At 40.3% G+C, this 19867-nt stretch overlaps 1 protein-coding gene and 1 non-coding gene across 3 annotated transcripts; one reads left to right on the top strand and one right to left on the bottom strand.

Moving 5' to 3' along the window:
* Nucleotides 1–639: 639 nt before the first annotated feature.
* On the bottom strand, nt 640–7850 carry ift56 (intraflagellar transport 56). Of its 2 annotated transcripts, none has more exons than XM_028405195.1 (18): nt 7556–7850; nt 7252–7395; nt 6463–6555; nt 6203–6317; nt 5607–5656; nt 5333–5478; nt 4890–5061; nt 4477–4551; nt 4263–4365; nt 3928–3983; nt 3544–3597; nt 3388–3451; nt 3213–3301; nt 2832–2915; nt 2668–2737; nt 1805–1911; nt 1084–1217; nt 640–941 (listed from the first exon to the last, which is right to left on the bottom strand). In XM_028405195.1, the coding sequence occupies exons 1-18, from the start codon at nt 7556–7558 to the stop codon at nt 827–829; spliced, it is 1674 nt and encodes a 557-aa protein (XP_028260996.1). In that variant the 5' UTR covers nt 7559–7850; the 3' UTR covers nt 640–826. The 2 variants fall into 2 exon arrangements, with proteins under 2 accessions (XP_028260996.1, XP_028261002.1); XM_028405201.1 differs by having other exon boundaries at nt 2832–2870.
* Nucleotides 7851–8246: 396 nt separating this feature from the next.
* On the top strand, nt 8247–8319 carry trnar-ccu (transfer RNA arginine (anticodon CCU)). The gene has a single exon. It is a non-coding gene; the product is annotated as a tRNA-Arg (tRNA).
* The last annotated feature ends 11548 nt before the right edge of the window (nt 8320–19867 follow it).

Genomic DNA, 19867 nt, shown 5'->3' with positions numbered 1-19867 from the left:
TTATCAGATGGTATTTATCTTATGATATAAAATTGCACAATTATTTGTGTCACTGTACAGTCACAATTTTTAAATATTGCTAACACATGAATTGATAAGTAAAAATACTTTTTGTTGCACTCCAGTGTAATGATAATAAAGGTATTCATTCATTCATCTACACATTCAGTATGTAACCTACATGATGTAGGCTAAGAGCACCACTTGGAGCGCTTGGCTCTCACGTGTAACTGAGTATTTTTAAATTGCGTTATTGCTATTTTTAGTGCCATGATCCCAGCTTTCAACTTGTGTGGCAAGGGTCATTGCCCAGATTTGTCCTGGAAACCCACTAATCAAGCAAAGTATACACATCCTTTTTACAACATCATAAACTCAAAATGTTTACCTGGTGTAGTTTAGATAAAGCCATGATCCAAATCTTGATAATAAACTGTTTAAAACACTTCAAAGTCTGTAATGCATCTTTATACCTTCTCAATTTAAAATATAGTGCTTGATCATCCATCTAAGACTTTCTTTCTGCTTGTTTTTTTTAATTTATTTATCTGTCATTACCATTTTTCTTTTTGATCTTAACATTTTTTCATAGCATTATGTTGAAAAAACAGATGGATTATCAAAAAAATCATAAAAAAATATTAGAAAAAGTCACATTTTAATAGAAACTTACAAGCAAATAGAGAGCTACACTTCAAATATTTTCACACAAATCACAGAGAAATAGAGAAATGTCCATCCTTCTTTATGTGGCATAGATTGTACAATTCATACAAGTGACAAGAAAATGGACTATGAGGACTGCATAATGTAGCTGAATACACTGTCACGAGAGGAGGACTCTGTTGTCTTTGGCCCACTTCCTCAGAGGTCGGATGATGTACTCAACCTGGGGGTTTCCTGAATTCCGCAGGAGGGTCAGCACCTCTTTAAGTGTCTCCCTAGAACACAAACAGGATATGTGAGGAAACACGATTAGATCAAGAATGCAGCATCTCCCGTGTTAATTTTATTTACAAACACTCACAAGGATGATAAAAATCATAACACAAACTACTGTGCACGAAGAACAGACAAACATACTTTGACTCCTTGTTTGCTAGTATCATCTGAAAGACGCCGACACACGCTCCAATCTTTCCTTCCCAGTAGTTAGTGCCCGGGTCCAGCTTCTCCAGAGCATCAAACGCTTTGGCTGCATAGTAGAACTGACCCATCTGAAACGACAGGCTATAATCATGAGTGCTAGTATCTCATAGCAGATTAAACCAGCTCCTTATCTTCTGATATAACATCTATTTTGGTTTCAATTATACAAAAAACTGTGGGTTGATAAGTCAGTAGGGGACAAGAATGATTCAGTCCTTTTTTACATATACGTGCAGCTCAACTCCAGCTGATTTTGGAGAGTTGGAGGTGTTTCTGTTACAGGTAAGTGAAAACAGCAAGTCATCACTCTGAGAAAATGGGCGAAGCACACTCATGTACTACACCTCCATCTCAAAGGCTTATCACCCAAGGAGGTGCAGGAGGACATGGTGGCAACACAAAGGGAAGGTAGGTTCCTTCTTACAGACACAGCTGCTGAACTAGCCATCGTCCATAATAAAACTCTCAATTACACAAAACAGAGATAACATTACCGACATTGAGCTTGCTGCTTACTCACTTAAAGGGTTAATCTGCATGTAGAGGGAACATAGGATGTATATATCAGCTCCTTCTACTTTAGATTCACACATTTATATTTCAGTGTTCACCACATACAGCACAATGCAAGGCAGTAGGCAGAGGGTGAAGTCACCTTGTAGCAGTCATTGGCAATGAGCTGCAGCAGGCTGAAGGAATCTGAGGAAGTGCCCATCTTCAGATAGAGCTCCCAGGCGAGCTGCCCCCTCTGGTTCATTATGTCTGACAAGAAGAAGATCAGTGTTCAATCATCTGTCCTTCAGGCAGTTTCAGCTTTTATAGATTTAAATTTGGAAAATATTAGAGGCTGTGGGCAGATTTTTATTGATGTAGATTAAGCCAAGAAAGGAAGAAGAATCTTATAACTGTGATTTCCATTTCTTGGAGCTGCTGAGTGTAACAGTAGCTGGGTGAAAGAGTGACCCTAAATTCTTTACAGGCCTGAGGCTACAAATCTGGCAGTGATGTTTGCCTCAGATTCCAGTCTCAGTGAACACATATAAGGGGGCTCTCAGTTCTGCTTTCAAAGAGTTAAGGTATCTGAGTGTTCTCCATGCTACTTTATACGTGCCTCATGTCCTCCTAAAACAGCCTCACAGCTGTTTGTACAGCTGAAGCTAAATGCAGAAAACTAAGGACTCATGCTATAAGAAAATGTAAACTTCTCATTTTCATACTGAACAAACACTTCAGAACTGCTGTAAAAAATGGAGCTGGTGCTTTCATGATGGCAGCTTGATGCATTGAGGATTTTACTGATTATTTTTACAGTGCCAGTCGACCCGGTTTAGGACCTTTAAATCCTCCTGTGCCAAAGTTTAGCCTGTGATGTGGTCAGTGTTGGAAAAGTAAAGCTGCCCTGGTCTGTGCTCTGATCTCTCTGATATTTTGTTGAGACATTTTTTGTTCACTCTGTAGTTTTCTATAAATACCTCGTGTACAGATTGTGTAGTAAGTAACATTTGCTAGTATACTTACAGCATCGTGCCAGCCAGCTGAGGTAAACATAGTCATTCTTGATCTTTTCACTCTGAACAAGCAGAAAAAGCTACAAAAGAAAAGTCAGAATATATACGGACAAATAGTCAATAAATTAATCCAAGTCTGTATGAGTTGTAATGGTGCTTTCTTAGTGGATGTACCTCCTCTGCTTCTTTGTAGTTGCCAAGCGCTGCTTTAGCCTGTGCATAGTTGAAATTGAAGGTATCATCATTATAGAAGTAACTCTGAAAAAAGAAAAGCGCAGTTATGCTTACACAGGGAAGCCTGAATGCCCACACCTACAGATATATAGCTCATACAGGGTTTTTGTTGGCAGTGCAAATCGCAGCACAAAAAGGAAAAACACACAAATGTGCTGCGACTTTAAAGTACCACTTGTCAAATTTGAAGTGACACATTTCACCCAGTGTGTGGGAGTCTTACTTCTCTCTTTTATCTTATTTTACCACAGTGAAATAATAACACTGATTCTTCAGTGGCGTACAGCATACACTGTGTGACTTGCACAGAGCAAGACTGACCTTGACTGAGTTGAGATATATGAGAACATCTTCAAACTGTCTCAAAAGGAAGAAGCAGGAGGCCATGCATTGTCTGCCAGGAATAGTATCTGAAAAGATAAGAGAATGTAAATACGAATGCTTGCACACCGTGGCTTTAAAGAACAACATTGATAAAGACTTTTATTTGGCATACCACATTCGCTCGCTGAGCCTCCAACCAACTGAAAAAACTGCTGAGCGATTTTCAAGTGATCCCTCTATAAGAGCAAAAGCTTAGTGATGAACATTTGTTTCACACTACAAGCACCTTTGTTTGCATGTTTCTCTTCAGGTTTAAAGAGGTACTCACTGATCCAATTTCTTGTCCCAGTGCAGCATTTACTACTCCTTTCAAAATATACTCCTGTGAAAACAGTCAATTATCAGCGTGAATCTTTTGATCACTGCTTCAAAAGCCATTCCAACAACTCATTTAAAAGCCAGTTGATAAGTTTCAGATCCACAAGACTCTTTAAGGAGTAGTAAGATAAGGAAAATAGGCTTATTTCATCTGGAAATATAGTTTTTTTTTATTTTCTGCAAAAGAGCTCAACTTATTAAACTTTATAAGCAAAATAAAGGACACCTGTTGTGCAGTGACACATATTAGAGATTTATGTTTTGATATTATGCCTAATTGGTGTCAGCTATTCAGGCCAGATAGACATGAAACATCATGAGTATGTATCGTCACCTGAGGGGTTGTGGGAACCAAATCCTGGATGAGGTTGTAAGCTTCCTGGACGTCATCTGGAAGTATAAAACGAAGTATGTGAAACCCTAAACGCTCTAAAAACTGACGATAATAATCCATTTATAAATGTAATTAAAACAGATCCTATGCAATTAACAAAGCAGAGAGAGGACCGAAGAAGGAAACACTGAATAAAGCAGACTGTCATTCAAATATTATGACAGTTCATTTATTACTTACCTACACGGTATTGCATTAATGAATAAAAAGGTCTAACTTATACAAGTGTTTTCTGTTTTGCTTATTACAAAGACTGCAGTGCTATGGCTGCACACCTTGTCTGAGATAGTAGATGACCAGGTTGAGTCTAGCTTCAGGGATCACATCTATCAGAGGAGGCAGTACCTGCAGTGCCCCCTCCCCACCACGAAACACCACCTGCATACACACAAGGATTTAGAGTGTGAAAGTCTAGCAGGAAAGTCACTGGTGTATGCACCCACACACACACACCTACACACTCAGAGGTAGAGCTTGTGTAGAGCTTACCAGGTTGTGTCGGATAAGCTCCTTAGCAAACTCAAAGGAGCAGGAGGAGATGTCAATTAGGTTTTTCAACTCAGCCTATGAGGAGGAGAGCAAACATGAGTCAAACACACACCATCTGCATGGCTGAAATAGAAGCAGCTGCTGACTACACTGGGATGCAAGTTAAAAGAATAAAATATCAAAACATGGTTTCCACCAGAAGCAAACATACTTACATAAACCCCTCGATATGTAAGTGGCTGTACTCATTTTAGTAAAAGATGATATCAGCTGGTGATTTATTTTTATTGTTACATTATATGCCTTCTGAATAACCAGCCTTTATACAGTTATCTTCAAGATGAAGTAAAACCAATTTAAATTAGAACCTCTTTAATAACCAAAGGGATAAAGAGCGATCATACACTGATTACCTCAGCTGCCTTGCCATTGCAAAGCCTGAAGTGGTTGCAGGCCTTGAGGTTGAGAGCAGTAGTAGAGTCAGGGATACTCTGCAGGTACGCAGCCAGCACTTCCTGTGACATATCATAGTAGTCCAGCTTGTAGTAACACAGAGCCATGTACACTTTCAGAGCCAGGGAATCCCTGAAAAGAAAAGAAGCTCACTTTGAGAATAATTTCAAACACAAAAAACAGTGAATTATCAGAGTGGAATAACCACAACAACATTACCTGGATTCAGATCGGTAAATGTCACTATAACTATGTTACAGAGGGCTGTGTATATAGTCAGCTCACCAGGTACAATACTCCCCTGTTATCAACCCTTAAATGTCAAGGTGCTGCTAGGAAGGTGTTCAAGTACAGCTTGACCGTGAAACGAATTAATAGAGTGAAAAAGAGGAACAGCTCAGACCTGTTCTGGAGTTGAAGGCGTTTATAGATGTCTATAGCCTCCTGATAGTGGGAGCGCATGTAGTGGATAGATGCCAAGCTCAGTTGGTCTTCTGTCACATCCTCCAGGTTTTGATGGAAACCCATCAGCTTCTTCTCATCATTGAACTGAGACACAAAAGCCAATAAGTAGGATCTTTAATTGTTTTGTCCTTGTTTTAAACTGTAAAATTATCCCAAAGTAAATACAGAAAAACTACAAAAAGTTGTTTTTTCTACAAAAGTTTTTCGCAAACCTTGTGAGCCAAGTGGAAGAGCAAGCGGTTTTGAAGAGGGGACACAGGTGCTACAGAGGACAAAAAACACCAAATGTGGTTAGACAAAGAATATCACATACATACATATTACCTCACTTTCAACAGTCACATAACTGACTCAGAAGCATTTTAAGTTAATTTGGAAAATATGTAACAGAATGATTGTGAGGTGGTTTAAAAACTGTTTTACCTAAAGCCTACCTAACAGTATTTGTTCACAAAAAGCTCTTGGCATAAAGGTTCCTTCACCATTCCGATGCACAAACCTCAGGCACTTAAAAAATGTCACAGTTTGTGGTCTGATGTGCTTAAACTTAAGATTAAGATAAACTTAGGGAAATTAGACAAAATTTTATGACTACTTGTCATACTATATGTGATTAACAACGATCATAGTCAATAGTTTAGCCTTGAGTCAGCTTAGTAATAATTGCACATTTTAATGACATTATTACACACATCAAATCTAACCCCTTTTCTCTGAGGCTTTTTCTTAATGTTTAAAATCAAATATTTACCCTAGTATTTAATAAGAATGCTTAACAATGTTTGCATGTCTCCACTCAAATATCTACCATTTGATGCAGCCTCCTCAGCTTCTTTATAGAGCCCCAGAAAAAACAGAACACAGGCCAGGTAAACCCACACCTCCACAGGGCAGTCAGGTTTCATGGTCAGAGACTTGTACTCCTGTCAGAAGAGAAGAAAAGGAATACATCAGATCTGATAAACCCCTACCTAATAGCTAATCATCTCCTTATCCATTCATCAGACAGGTATTCTGAATTTATGCTACTTTCTGGACCTTACTGCACAAATATACAACCAACATTACCTCCATTGCTCTCTTGTAGTCACCCAAATGAAAAGCACAGTAGCCAATCCAAAGGTCTGCATTATCCTCTTTTTCTCCAATACTTCTCTGAAACTGGAAATGATACAGCAACACATAAGAAGCAACACAAACACCTATGTTACCCCAAGATGTCTGCAGAACAGATAACGGTGATTATATCTAAAATGTAATTCCAGGACATATCAGCAGGAGGCACTGCAGCGTTCAACAAATATTTATCCCCAGTGTAAAAGTGCAGCAGTGAATTATTTAGCCACACAGACGAGTTATTCATTCTCTTTAACATGTATTGTATATTGTGCTGTACATTTATTAAAACTTTTCAGTCCTGAATTTGGGTAAAATGTGGGAAAAAACAGTCTAATATAGGAACATCTCCAATGGCAATTAGTCAAAATAATAGTATTACTATGTAATAGTTCCTAATTTTATTGTAGAGTAATGGATGCACACTCTAAAAATTGTCAGTGGTTGTATCATTTCAAACTCCTACATCATCACAGTTTGGAGCGGTTTTCTCTTGTGCCTCTACCTCACCTAAAAACTTTAAACGGAGGACAGACTGGGTTTCATTGAGTTCATTTCACCAAACTTTGCTGCATTTTTATTGAACCTTTTCAGCTGAATTAAAAATTACTCAATGACTATATAAAATCTTCAAGCTTGTCCCTGCTACAAATGAATGTCCCTTCCCCCAAAAGCCATAACATGTGAGTATTATGTATTTGTAAGCCATGAGATGTGTGTGTGTTATGTGTGTTTTAGTACCTCTAACAATGTCAAGGCCCCAAGGTAGTCTCTCTGTTGCAGGTATTCATCCAGGTGTGGAACCTTAGTCTTGTTTTTCTTCTTCTTTTCACTGATGCTCACCGGTGTCTCTCCTCCCACGGCTGGCTTCATGCGAGAGAGAATCTGCAACATTAAAACATTTATTTATCTATGACTATCCAGTGTCATAGACTGTACATAAACTAGGTTGTTGCTAAGTTCCAGAAAACATTTCAAGATATACATTTCAAAAAAAGTAGCTGCTTAAGCATTAAGATGGGCGTTCACGATAAAGTTGACCCACCATTTTGACGAATTTCTTCCGTACAAGTGTTAGCTAAGATTTGTTTATCTCTAGCTCTATAACCTAGGCAACCTTAGATGCTCCGCTAATGAAAAACAGTTAGCTTTTACGCCCGCTAAATAGCTATAAGTATAGCTGCCTTATTTCTCACAGAAATTAGACCCATAACGGCACAAGCAAAAATGTAATTCTACAATGTATATCATGGCCTAACAATTAAAAACTGAGTATTCCGCCGACGCGTGAAGAAATTAGCCACGAAAGATCTTGGCAACGTTAGCTGACGGACAGTTCCGCTAAGAGCAGAATGGATTGTTATTATTTCCGTTCTTGGATTTTCAAAATAAAAGAACAAGCAAGGGACGTGACAATTTACTGAAACAGTTCAACACCTTTTTTTGGTGTGAATTGTCGATGGATGCCACACAACACCCTCCACTGAGCTGCTAAATCAAAAAGCAACAGTGACAGTCGTATACAAAAGTCTAAAGGTTGTAAGTTTTGTTCTCAAGCGACATTTATTTTGTAGTAAAACGGTGTTTAGCCTGGTCTTCCATGTAGAATTTGACTTGTTGGGGGGGGGGGGATTGTTCTTGGTTGCTTAGCAACCTAAATATGAGCGATGGCTGCGCTGCGTTTTGAATCATATATTATGAGTATCATCGATATTTGCTAGCGTGAATGCCCACGTGCCCCAGTGGCCTAATGGATAAGGCACTGGCCTCCTAAGCCAGGGATTGTGGGTTCGAGTCCCATCTGGGGTGAGGTATATTTTAAATCATGATAAAACTCCACCTCTGACCTGAATTTAAAAAAATAAGAATATAGTTATTGTAGGTCAGTGAAATAGCTAAATGAGGGCCATTCAAGAGATCGCCATACACAACGCTGTGGAGTACAGCAATCAAAAATATCAGACACACAATGTTATAGTTCGCCACGAACACTAATACAGATAGCGCAGTATAAGGTGATCATATGACATAAAATACATTCATATGGGAGCGCTTTGTTAAAATAAACTTTAACTTACTACAGTCACAAAATGAATTGTAATGATTAACCTCTGAAGGAACATCAAATGTTGCTAAACAAATTTATTGACAAACTAGTCGAAGTATATATTTACAGCTATACATCCCTCCATCTTAGAAATTAAAAGTCCAAAATTAGAAAATAGAAACATATAGACATATAAAAGAAAGAAAGAAGCCATTAAAAGGTTTAGCAGGATATCTCACCTAACTCTAAAGTATGACTACTCTTAGATCTGTGGATGCTCTCATTGGTCAAGGTCAGGTCAGGTCATCCATTAACCTGCTTCGTCCTGCAGGGTCACAGGGGGCTAGAGCCTATCCCAGTTAACTACAGGTGAGAGGCAGGGTACACCCTGGACAGGTCACTATTCCATCGCAGGGCAACATACAGTCAGGCAACCATTCACACTCACACTCACACCTATGGGCAATTTAGAGTGAGGTTCTACAGTTGCCATCCCAGTCCCCAGACCTCAACCCCATTGAGATGTTATGGGCAGACCTGAAAGTTTCAGTTGCTTTAAGGAAGCCTTCCAGTCTGACTGAACTGAAGACCATCTGCTAGCAAGAATGGGCTAAAATACCTGTGCAGAGGTGTCAGCAGTTGATGTGAAGCTACAAGAACAGATTACTAGCTGTTTTAAAGGCCAAAGGCGGACATACAAAGTACTACTTTGAAGTGCCAATACTTTTGTCACCAAGCAATTCATTCTATTCACGTTTCTGACAGATTGCAAAATAATTTGTTATTATTAGTATTATTTAGTTTACTTCTAAAACAATTTGCATTAAACTAATGCTTAATGCAAAACCTGTCAAATTGACAGGGGTGCCAATACTTCTGTCTCCTACTGTACATGGTCTGTGTGTCTGCCTCCTGGAACGTCCATTGTATTGCATTTATTTGCATGTTTTCCATGGTAAGCACTGCAACGAAATAAGAGACAGGAGGAAGGCTTCCTGACTCACATGAAGAGGCAGCTGAGGTAGAAACACACTGAAAGCTGTGTAGCTGAAAGTTTTGCCATCATGGAAGTTTTGATTCTAAAGATGCTCTTTATCGTCAGTGTGTCGGCTCAGTATGGAAAGCATGTGTATGTGGATAATAAGATGATATGGACTGATGCCCAAACATACTGCAGGACACATTACACTGATCTTTCTCCCTTAGCTACAAGGTGGGAAGAAGAGGTGCTGGAAAATGCAACAGCTGAGAAAGTCTATGGTGAGTTCTGGATCGGTCTCTACAAAAGTGGAACAGAGTGGAAGTGGTCAGGAGGAGGACTTGCAACATACATGCCTTGGTATGTCGATCAGCCCAACAGCAAGGACTACCCTGCTGTCTCTGTATGTTGGCGCAAATGTATTTGGAGTGGATGGCATGATGTTGTGTTAACAAAGCCATTACCCTTTCTCTGCTTCAACCTCGTTGTGATGGAGGAGGAGATGTCGTGGGAGCAGGCCATAACACACTGCACACAGACACACACCACACTCACAAGTCTGACCTCAGAGACGGAGCATCTCCTGGCCCTGAGTGAGATCCAGCAGGAATGGATCACTGAGCGTGTGTGGATCGGCCTGCGTTACATCAGTGATGACTGGCTGTGGGTGGATGGCAGCCCTCTGGAGTACCAGGCCTGGTCCCCAGAGGATGATCAGTGTCCACTGTGGAAACGCTGTGGAGCTTTAACCAAGGAGGGAAATTGGGAGAGCGTGGACTGCAACGTGAGACTTAACTTCATCTGCTATTAGATCTGAGTAATGATTCAGTTTCATTAGAGTCTGTGTGTTATATGTAGAATTGTGGTTATAGGGTCAGGATTATAATGTAATTATAATAATATAGGATTGCAGTGATGTTTCAGTTGATTTAAAATGATTTAATTTAAAAAGAAGTCTAGTTTGTGAAGACTCCCATTCAGTATGTTTGTGTAGAACATGTAATCACAACCTTTAGTTTATTAGTATAAAAGATTTTAGGGGACATTAGGAATGAATTCATAACTTTCTGTATGTTATTGTGGGTAGATTGGTAGTTTACTACTAAATCACACTGGTGTCACTGAGTTACAGGCAAGAGTTCCTTGTGTATAATCTGCTATATTCCTAAAAAAATAAAAATGTGAAATCTAACTTTCACCAGTCCGTTGAGAAACACATGTCTGCTTGGACTCACATCTAAAGGCAGTAAACGCCTAACCTTTATTAATGAGTAAAAACTGGCATTTTAAAAACATATTTTTTCAACCTTTTTCTTTTATGTGATTTCCAATATTCTTTTGTGAGTTTACACTTCAGGCGCCTGTGATCCATGTTAATATACAGTTCAGGTTTTTAAACAATCTTCACAAAGGAGTTCCTTCATTTGGTATTTTCTCTATAAACATTCACACACTTAATGACTGTCAATATATCACACCTTATTTATATCAACAAAAAATGATGTCTATGAAAACAGATATCCTCTACAAATAACACAACAATATGGCCTAGTAAAATATTTACAAACCCAGAAAGAGGTTACTAAGACCCACAGCTCCAGCACTGATATAGACTGTTTTTAAACACACACTACCTTAGCTACAAGGTGGGAAGAAGAGTTGCTGGAAAATGCAACAACTGGGAAAGTCTATGGTGAGTTCTGGATCGGTCTCTACTCACCTGAAATGCATGGGCTCCAGGCCCTTCCGGCCGCTGCTCCTCGTCTGTGGACCGCCCTGCCAGACCACCTCAGATCACCACAGACGGTGGATGCTTTTAAAAAAAGGCCTAAAGAATTTCCTTTTTAATGAAGCCTATTCTGGCTAGGCCATTTTATGCTGGTTTACTGTCTTTTCTTTCTTCTTTTATCTCCTACTTATTGATTTGTTTTATGCTATTGCCTTTGTTGCTTTTATGTAGCGCTTTGAGATTTGCTGTCGAATGTAAAGTGCATTACAAATAAAATGTATTAGTATTATTATTATTACATGACACATTCACAAGTCTGACCTCTGAGATGAAGCCTCTTCTAGTCCTGAGCCAGCTCCAGCAGGAATGGATCACTGGGTGTGTGTGGATCATTTGTGCTTGTGTTACATCAGTGATAACTTGCTGTGGGTGGATGGCAGCCCTCTGGAGTACCAGGCCTGGTCCCCAGAGTAGGATTAGTGTCCACACTGTGAACAGATGTTGATGTCAGTTAAGTCCATTTTAAACATTTAAATCAGAGTAATGTGTCCTGTGGATGGTTTACTGTATCGATTGTAGGTTTAAATTGAAGATCATTGAGAATATATTAATTATAAAAACAGTTGGTGGAGGTGTGTGATGCCTTCATTCTTCCATGATAAGAAATTAATTGGTTTGTCTTTATTGTGCCAAATTGTCAAACCATTGCCTCTGTACAGTGGATGTTAGGATAAATTTGACAGCAAAGAAACCCACCCATTTCCTTGTATCTACAAGGGGGGGGGATCATTTTTGTTTTATTATGGAGCTGTAATGTAATCCTAAAAAAGACCCAATCTCTGAATGCAGACACAATCTTTCCAAAATATTTGACATCATTGGTTAGAGTGCTGTAGATCCTGTGGGAGGAAGCTGGACTACCCATGAAACTAATGCTAGGTTCAGGTACTCCTCCACCATCTCTACATCCCTAGCAAGGATGCCGAGTGGCAGATCCCTTCCTCCTAAAATCGATCACCATCTCTTTGGTTTTAGTCCACCTTAAGCAGCAGGTGATTACTTCCACCCCACACCACAAATATGTCCACTAGCAGATGAATCAAGTGAGTCAGCTGGAGCAGATGACATCCACCCTTAGACTTGGCTGAAAGGCAAACTGTAGCGTGCCTAAAGACGATTTAATTTGTGACTTACCAACACCTCGCCTGCCAACACCAACCTCTCCAGCACCTTCATCACATGAGATTTGAGGGCAACTGGACAGTAATCACTATAGCTCAGGGTGACGACATTCTGGAGAACAGCAGGCAGCTGACAGATTTGCATGTTTTAATATGTAAGCACTGCAATGAAATAAGAGACAGCAGGACGGCTACCTTGAATCACATAAAGACGCAGCTGAAAGTTTTGCCAGCATGGAGGCTGTGATTCTTAAGATGCTCTTTATCGTCAGTGTGTCGGCTCAGTTTGGAAAGCATGTGTATGTGAGTAATAGAATGACATGGGATGATGCTCAAAAAAACTGCAGGACGCATTACACCGATCTTTCTCCCTTAGCTACCAGGTGGGAAGAAGAAGTGCTGAAAAATGCAACAGCTGGGAAAGTCTATGGTGAGTTCTATATCGGTCTCTACCATACTGGAACAGAGTGGAGGTGGTCAGGAGGAGGACTTGCAACAGACATACCTTGGTATGTCAATCAGCCTGACAATGGGGCTTCTGCTGTTGGTTTTGTTTGTTGGGGCAGATGTGCTTGGAGTGGATGGCACGATGCTGGACCATTGACAAAGTTTCCCTTTTTCTGCTTTAACCTCATGGTGATGGAGGAGGAGATGTCGTGGGAGCAGGCGTTAACACACTGCACACAGACACACACCACACTCACAAGTCTGACCTCAGAGACGGAACATCTCCTGGCCCTGAGTGAGATCCAGCAGGAATGGATCACTGAGCGTGTGTGGATCGGCCTGCGTTACATCAGTGATGACTGGCTGTGGGTGGATGGCAGCCCCCTGGAGTACCAGGCCTGGTCCCCAGAAAAGGATCAGTGTCCACTGTGGAAACGCTGTGGAGCTTTAACCAAAGAGGGAAAGTGGGAGAGCGTGGACTGCAACGTGAGACTTAACTTCATCTGCTATTAGATCTGAGTAATGATTCAGTTTCATTAGAGTTTGTGTGTTATATGTAATATTGTGGTTATGTCATGATACAGCTGTCTATCATACATCTTCTGGTTTGTTAGTAACATGGATGAATTGTTTGAATAGTGCCCTACGAACACAGAATGTGACATTAAATAAAGAACCACCTAAACTTGTCAAGTGTTTTAATGTCTCAATTTGCAAAGGTCACATCTACAGAAGCGCTGAACTGCCAAAGTAGAATTTTTTTTTCAATAACTATCACGTTATACTGTGAAACTTTTCATATTATAACATATTATATTGTATTATATTTTATAAAGTAAAACCCTATCCCCATTATAATGTGATAAGACGCTATCATGTTTTATTATTCTTTCTTCTGAACAGCCCCTTCTGAGTGTCTGCATACTGATCACAGCATCATCCACTGTGCGCAATAAGGACAGAATCCCCATGTCTTAATTAAATATTGTAAATGAGTGCAGTAAACTGGTTAGGTTAGGCTACTGATAAATGTTATAGTGATAAAAAAACTACTGTGGCAGTTCTGCGTTCCGTACACATCAACCATTGGTAAAGAAAAAATATATTTTTCTGTAAAAGAATTAAATGTTTACAATATTATTGTTGCTTAATGCTATATGAAGTCTCCATATAATATCAACAGGGCTGATAAAAACATAGAAACATCTTTGGTCGTCTTATCTACATTATTAAGTGAAATAGAGAGAGAGAGAGAGAGAGAGAGAGAGAGACAGAGAGTCTTCAGCATCACGCTGTCATCAAAATATCTGCTTAATGTAGAAACAAGTTAACTCATGGATAAATGCTAACTTTGCAAACAAAGGTGACCTGTGGAGTTTTCTTGGAACACATATTTGTATTTAAGCAAATTTGTCTAAATCTCACTACACAAAACTTAGAACGAGGACAATTTAAATGTTTTAAGTGGTCCGTGTCGGCTAAACTCTGATCTCCTCTGTGCTTTTTTGAGGAATACTGCACAAAGTGTGTATCCTGCTGCTCCAGTGTGCAGGTGCATAAATAAAACTGGGACCCCTTTAATGCACAGGACAGGTATTAGTGGTCATAAACTTCACAGGGTGGCTGGAAATAGTAAACCCACAAAACAATTAACATGCAAAATTGCTATTAGATCAGAGTGTTTCAGTGTCATTAAAGTCTTTGTATTAAATGTATTATACAATGTGGTTATAATGTTATTAGATGTCAATCTTAGTGCTGAGGTTTACACAACAAACAATAAAAACATGGTGTGATGTGTTGTAATTAGACTAAATAGTGTCCTAGGAACACAATGTGTGACATTCAAAAAAAAATGTAAACCTAATTTGTAAAGCTCACATCAAAAGCCTGTTCTGCTGAGAAATTCCTGTTTATCACAACTCAATGCACTAGTTAAGCAACCAACTGATGCCACTTCATCATCTACTACATCAAAGTGGACCAGAAATTTACCGGTGGGAACCTCAAAACCATGGCCTCTGCTAAAAGTGCTACCACTCCCAGCTCCATCCAGGTGGAGGGACACAACCCCACATCCCTCCCCAATGACCTCAACTCCTTCTATACCAGGTTTGAAACAGAAAACACCCTCCAGCTTGAGAGTTTTACATCTACACTCAACCCTGAAGGCTCTGCACTTGCTTCGACACACAGGACGTGGTGAGAGCCTTCAGGGGGACCAAAGAGAGCAGCTCACCTGGCCCAGACAACATCAGTGGCCGAGTCCTGAGGCACTGCGCTCAGCAACTAAGGGATGTGTTCCGGACCCTATTCCAGAGCTCCATGGACAGTAGCACCATCCCCCTAATTTGGAAACACTCCACTGTCATCCCTATCCCCCAAAAAAGTAAACCAAAAACTCTGAATGACCTTCGACCCAGAGCTCTCACGTCCTTAGTGATGAAAGCCATCGAGAAGATCATTAAACACCACATCATCGGAGCAATGTACTCTATGATTGACCCATTTCAGTTTGCATATTGTGCAGGCAGAGGTGTTGATGATGCAAAGACATCCATTATGGACTGCATCCACAAACACTTGGAGCATCCTGCCTCCTCTGCCAGACTACTGTTTGCTGATTTCTCCTCAGCATTCAACACCCTGCAGCCCCATATCCTGGCCACTAAACTCTCCCCCCGCTTCCACCTAGATGACAGTTAATTCTGTGGATACTGGACTTTCTCACTAACAGGTCCCAGAGAGTACTGGTCAACAACACCTTCTCAGACCTCCGTTCTACCTCGACCGGCTCCCCCCAGGGCTGTGTGCTAACACTCCTACTCTTCATCCTATACACTGATGACTGTAGATCCACACAGCCCAACTGTCATCTGGTCAAGTATGCTGATGACACCGTTCTCTTGTCTCTGCTGTCAGGACCCTCACATCACCATGGTCCAGCTCTTCAGGAGTTCATTGAATGGTGCGACAGCTCACACTTGGAACTGAACATCAGTAAGACCAAGGAGCTAGTCGTGACTTATTCCAAGAAACAGAGGGACCTGACTACAGCAGCCACCACCATCATCCACGGAGAGCCAGTGGAGCTGGTCGAGGAGGTTAGATATCTAGGCACCATCTGAAATTCTCCTCCAACACTGAAGAGACTCTTAGACGGTGCCAGCAATGTCTCTACCTCCTGAGGAAACTCAGTTCCTTTGGAGTCAGTAAAGACATTCTATAGACTTTCTACTTCAGTTTTATTGAGAGCTTGATCACCTTCTCGATAACCTGCTGGTTCCACTCCATCAGCCTCCACAACTGAAATCGACTGCAGAGCACTGTTTCAGTCTGCTCTAAGATCACTTCTATTACCTTTTTTTTCTTTTTACCTCAGCTTTAACCTGCACATACATATTCCCTGATACTATTGTTTACTGCTTATATTTGCACTTCAGCCACTTTACAATCTGTTTACATTGGACATTTTGGATGGTCATAACATTTATGACATGATAACCTGTACATACTTAATATTTTATTTGTATCTATTTTCTATTTTATTGTATTTTATATGTCAAGCTGCTCACTCGTGCCTTAAATTGCCCCTCTGGGACAAATAGAGTTTTCTGAATCTGAATACTATTTGGCTGAGTTTTTTTTTTTTTTTTTGCATTCCTCAAAAAGAATCCAAACCATCACCTCACACAGTGAAGCTTATTATATAAATTAGGCGTAAATTAGCATGTGGGAAAAGGACAACCTTGAGGCCCATAATGCACATGCATGTATTTTGAATCCAGACGGAAGCTGGAGCACCCACAAAAGGTGGGCCCCGGCTGATCGACAGGTTTATACCAGGAATCTTCTTTCTTTGAGGTGGCAGTGCACCACCACAAAGTTTGTTCTGGCCAGGACCTTTCAAACTTCACAAAAAAACTCAAGTGCACAACTCTTGTCAAGTCCTCACAGAGCCCTTCCACTGCAGCACCCAATGCGCTCCTAGTATATCCTGCTACCTATAAACTGATTACAGCCACTTCATGTAAATTTGATGCTGTAAAGATGTTGCAATCACATGGTCTGTACATCAACCACAAGGCTCCTGGTACACCCTAAAAACTTTATTGTATTTATTTGCATGATTTTAGTATGCAACACAATAAAATAAGAGACAGCAGGAGGACTTCCTTGACTCACATGAAGAGGCAGCTGAGGTAGAAACACACTGAAAGCCATCTACCTGAAAGTTTTGCCAGCATGGAGGCTGTGATTCTTAAGATGCTCTTCATCGTCAGTGTGTCGGCTCAGTATGGAAAGCATGTGTATGTGGATAATAAGATGATATGGACTGATGCCCAAAAATACTGCAGGACAAATTACACCGATCTTTCTCCCTTAGCTACCAGGTGGGAAGAAGAGGTGCTGGAAAATGCAACAGCTGAGGAAGTCTATGATGAGTTCTGGATCGGTCTCTACCATACTGGAACAGAGTGGAGGTGGTCAGGAGGAGGACCTGCAACAAACATACCTTGGTATGTCATTCAGCCTGACACCAAGGACTACCCTGCTGTCTCTGTATGTTGGCGCAAATGTAGTTGCAGTGGACGACATGATGATGTGTTTACAAAGCTGTTACCCTTTTTCTGCTTCAACCTCATTGTGATGGAGGAGGAGATGTCGTGGGAGCAGGCGTTAACACACTGCACACAGACACACACCACACTCACAAGCCTGACCTCAGAGACGGAGCATCTCCTGGCCCTGAGTGAGATCCAGCCGGAATGGATCACTGAGCGTGTGTGGATCGGCCTGCGTTACATCAGTGATGACTGGCTGTGGGTGGATGGCAGCCCTCTGGAGTACCAGGCCTGGTCCCCAGAGGATGATCAGTGTCCACTGTGGAAACGCTGTGGAGCTTTAACTAAAGAGGGAAAGTGGGAGAGCGTGGACTGCAACGTGAGACTTAACTTCATCTGCTATTAGATCTGAGTGGTTATAGGGTCAGGATTATAATGTAATTATAATAATATAGGATCGCAGTGATGTTTCAGTTGATTTAAAATGATTTAATTTAAAAAGAAATCTTACGTTCAGTATGTCTGTGTAGAACATGTAATCACAACCTTTATTAGTATTTTTTTTTTATTAGTAGTTTTTGGGACATGAAGAATAAATTAATAACTTTCTGTATGTTATTGTGGGTAGATTGGTAGATTAATACTTAATAACACTGATGTCACTGAGTTGCAGTGAGTTATAATCTGCTATATTCCTGAAAATAAAAATCTAAAATCTAACTTTCACCAGTCTTTTAAAGAACACATGTCTGCTTGGACTCACATCTAATGTTAGTAAATGCCTAACCTTCATTAATGTGTAAAAACTGGAATTTTAAAACATCTCTACATCAACAATAATAAATTATGTCTATGAAAACAGATATCTCTACAAATAACAGAACAATATGGCCTAAATATTTACAAACCCAGAACAAGGCTACAAAGACCATCAGCTCCAGCACTGATATAGACTGTTTTTAAATGTCATTGGCTCAATGATTAAGCAATGCTTCACTTTCAAGGTTAAATACAGCGAGCAAGAGAGAGAGAGAGAGAGAGGAGATGAAATTCAAAAGAGGTTACAAACTGGAATCAAATCTGTGCCACCATTAACCAGGTGTCAGGGTGTCCTGTTTGACCTAACATTAATTATTAATCTAATGATGTGAAGATGTTGCAATAACTTGGTCTGTGTGTCAGCCAAGAGGCTCCTGGAACGTCCCAGACCCATTGTATTGTATTTATTTGCATGTTTTCCAATGTAAGCACTGCAATGAAATAAGACAGGAGGACGGCTTCCTGACTCACATGAAGAGGCAGCTGAGGTCAAAACACACCAAAAGCTGTCTACCCAAAGCCTGCAGCAGCGTGGAGGCTGTGATTCTAATTATGCTCTTTATTGTCAGTGTGTCGGCTCAGTTTGGAAACCATATGTATCTGGGTAATGGGATGATATGGGATGATGCTCAAACATACTGCAGGACACATTACACTGATCTTTCTCCCTTATCAACAAGGTGGGAAGAAGAGGTGCTGAAAAATGTAACAGCTGGGGAAGTCTCTGATGAGTTCTGGATCAGTCTCTGCAAAACTGGATCAGAGTGGAAGTGGTCAGGAGGAGGACTTGCAACAAACATACATGTCACTCAGCCTGACAGCAAGGGCTACCCTGCTGGCTGTGTATGTTGGTGTGGTTGTTTCAGGAATGGATGGCATGATGCTGAAATATGGACAATGATATTCTGTTACTGCTTCAAATTCATTGTGATGGAGGAGAAACTGTCATGGAAACAGGCGTTAACACACTGCAGACAGACAAATAACAAACTCACAAGTCTGACCTCAGAGATGAAGCCTTAACTGAAGACTTAACTTCATCTGCTATTAGATCTGAGTAATGTTGCAGTTAGCCATTAGAGTCTGTGTGTTATATGTAATATTGTGGTTATGTCATGATACAGCTGTCTGTCATACATCTTCTGGTTTGTTAGTAACATGGATGAATTGTTTGAATAGTGTCCTACGAACACATAATGTGACATTAAATAAAGAACCACTTAAACTTGTCAAGTGTTTTAATGTCTCCATTTGCAAAGGTCACATCTACAGAAGCGCTGAACTGCCAAAGTGTGAAATGTGAAACCCTGTCACATTATAATGTCATAAGACGCTATCATGTTATTATTATTATTCTTTCTTCTGAACAGCCCCATGCATTTTAAAATCCTTCTGTCTGCATACTGATCACAGCATCATCCACTGTGAGCAATAAGGACAGAATCTCCCCATGTCTGAATAAAATCTTGTAAATGAGTCATGTTCCCATATGAGTGAGCAGTAAACTGGTTAGGTTAGGCTACTGATAAACAGTTTAAATATTACTCCCCCAAAAATTTATCACGTTATAACGTGATGTGTTAAAAAAAT

The sequence above is a fragment of the Parambassis ranga genome, chromosome 1 (genome assembly GCF_900634625.1).
Source record: "Parambassis ranga chromosome 1, fParRan2.1, whole genome shotgun sequence".
Taxonomy (NCBI): Eukaryota; Metazoa; Chordata; class Actinopteri; family Ambassidae; genus Parambassis; species Parambassis ranga.
This window is presented reverse-complemented; position numbering and strand designations above follow the sequence as displayed.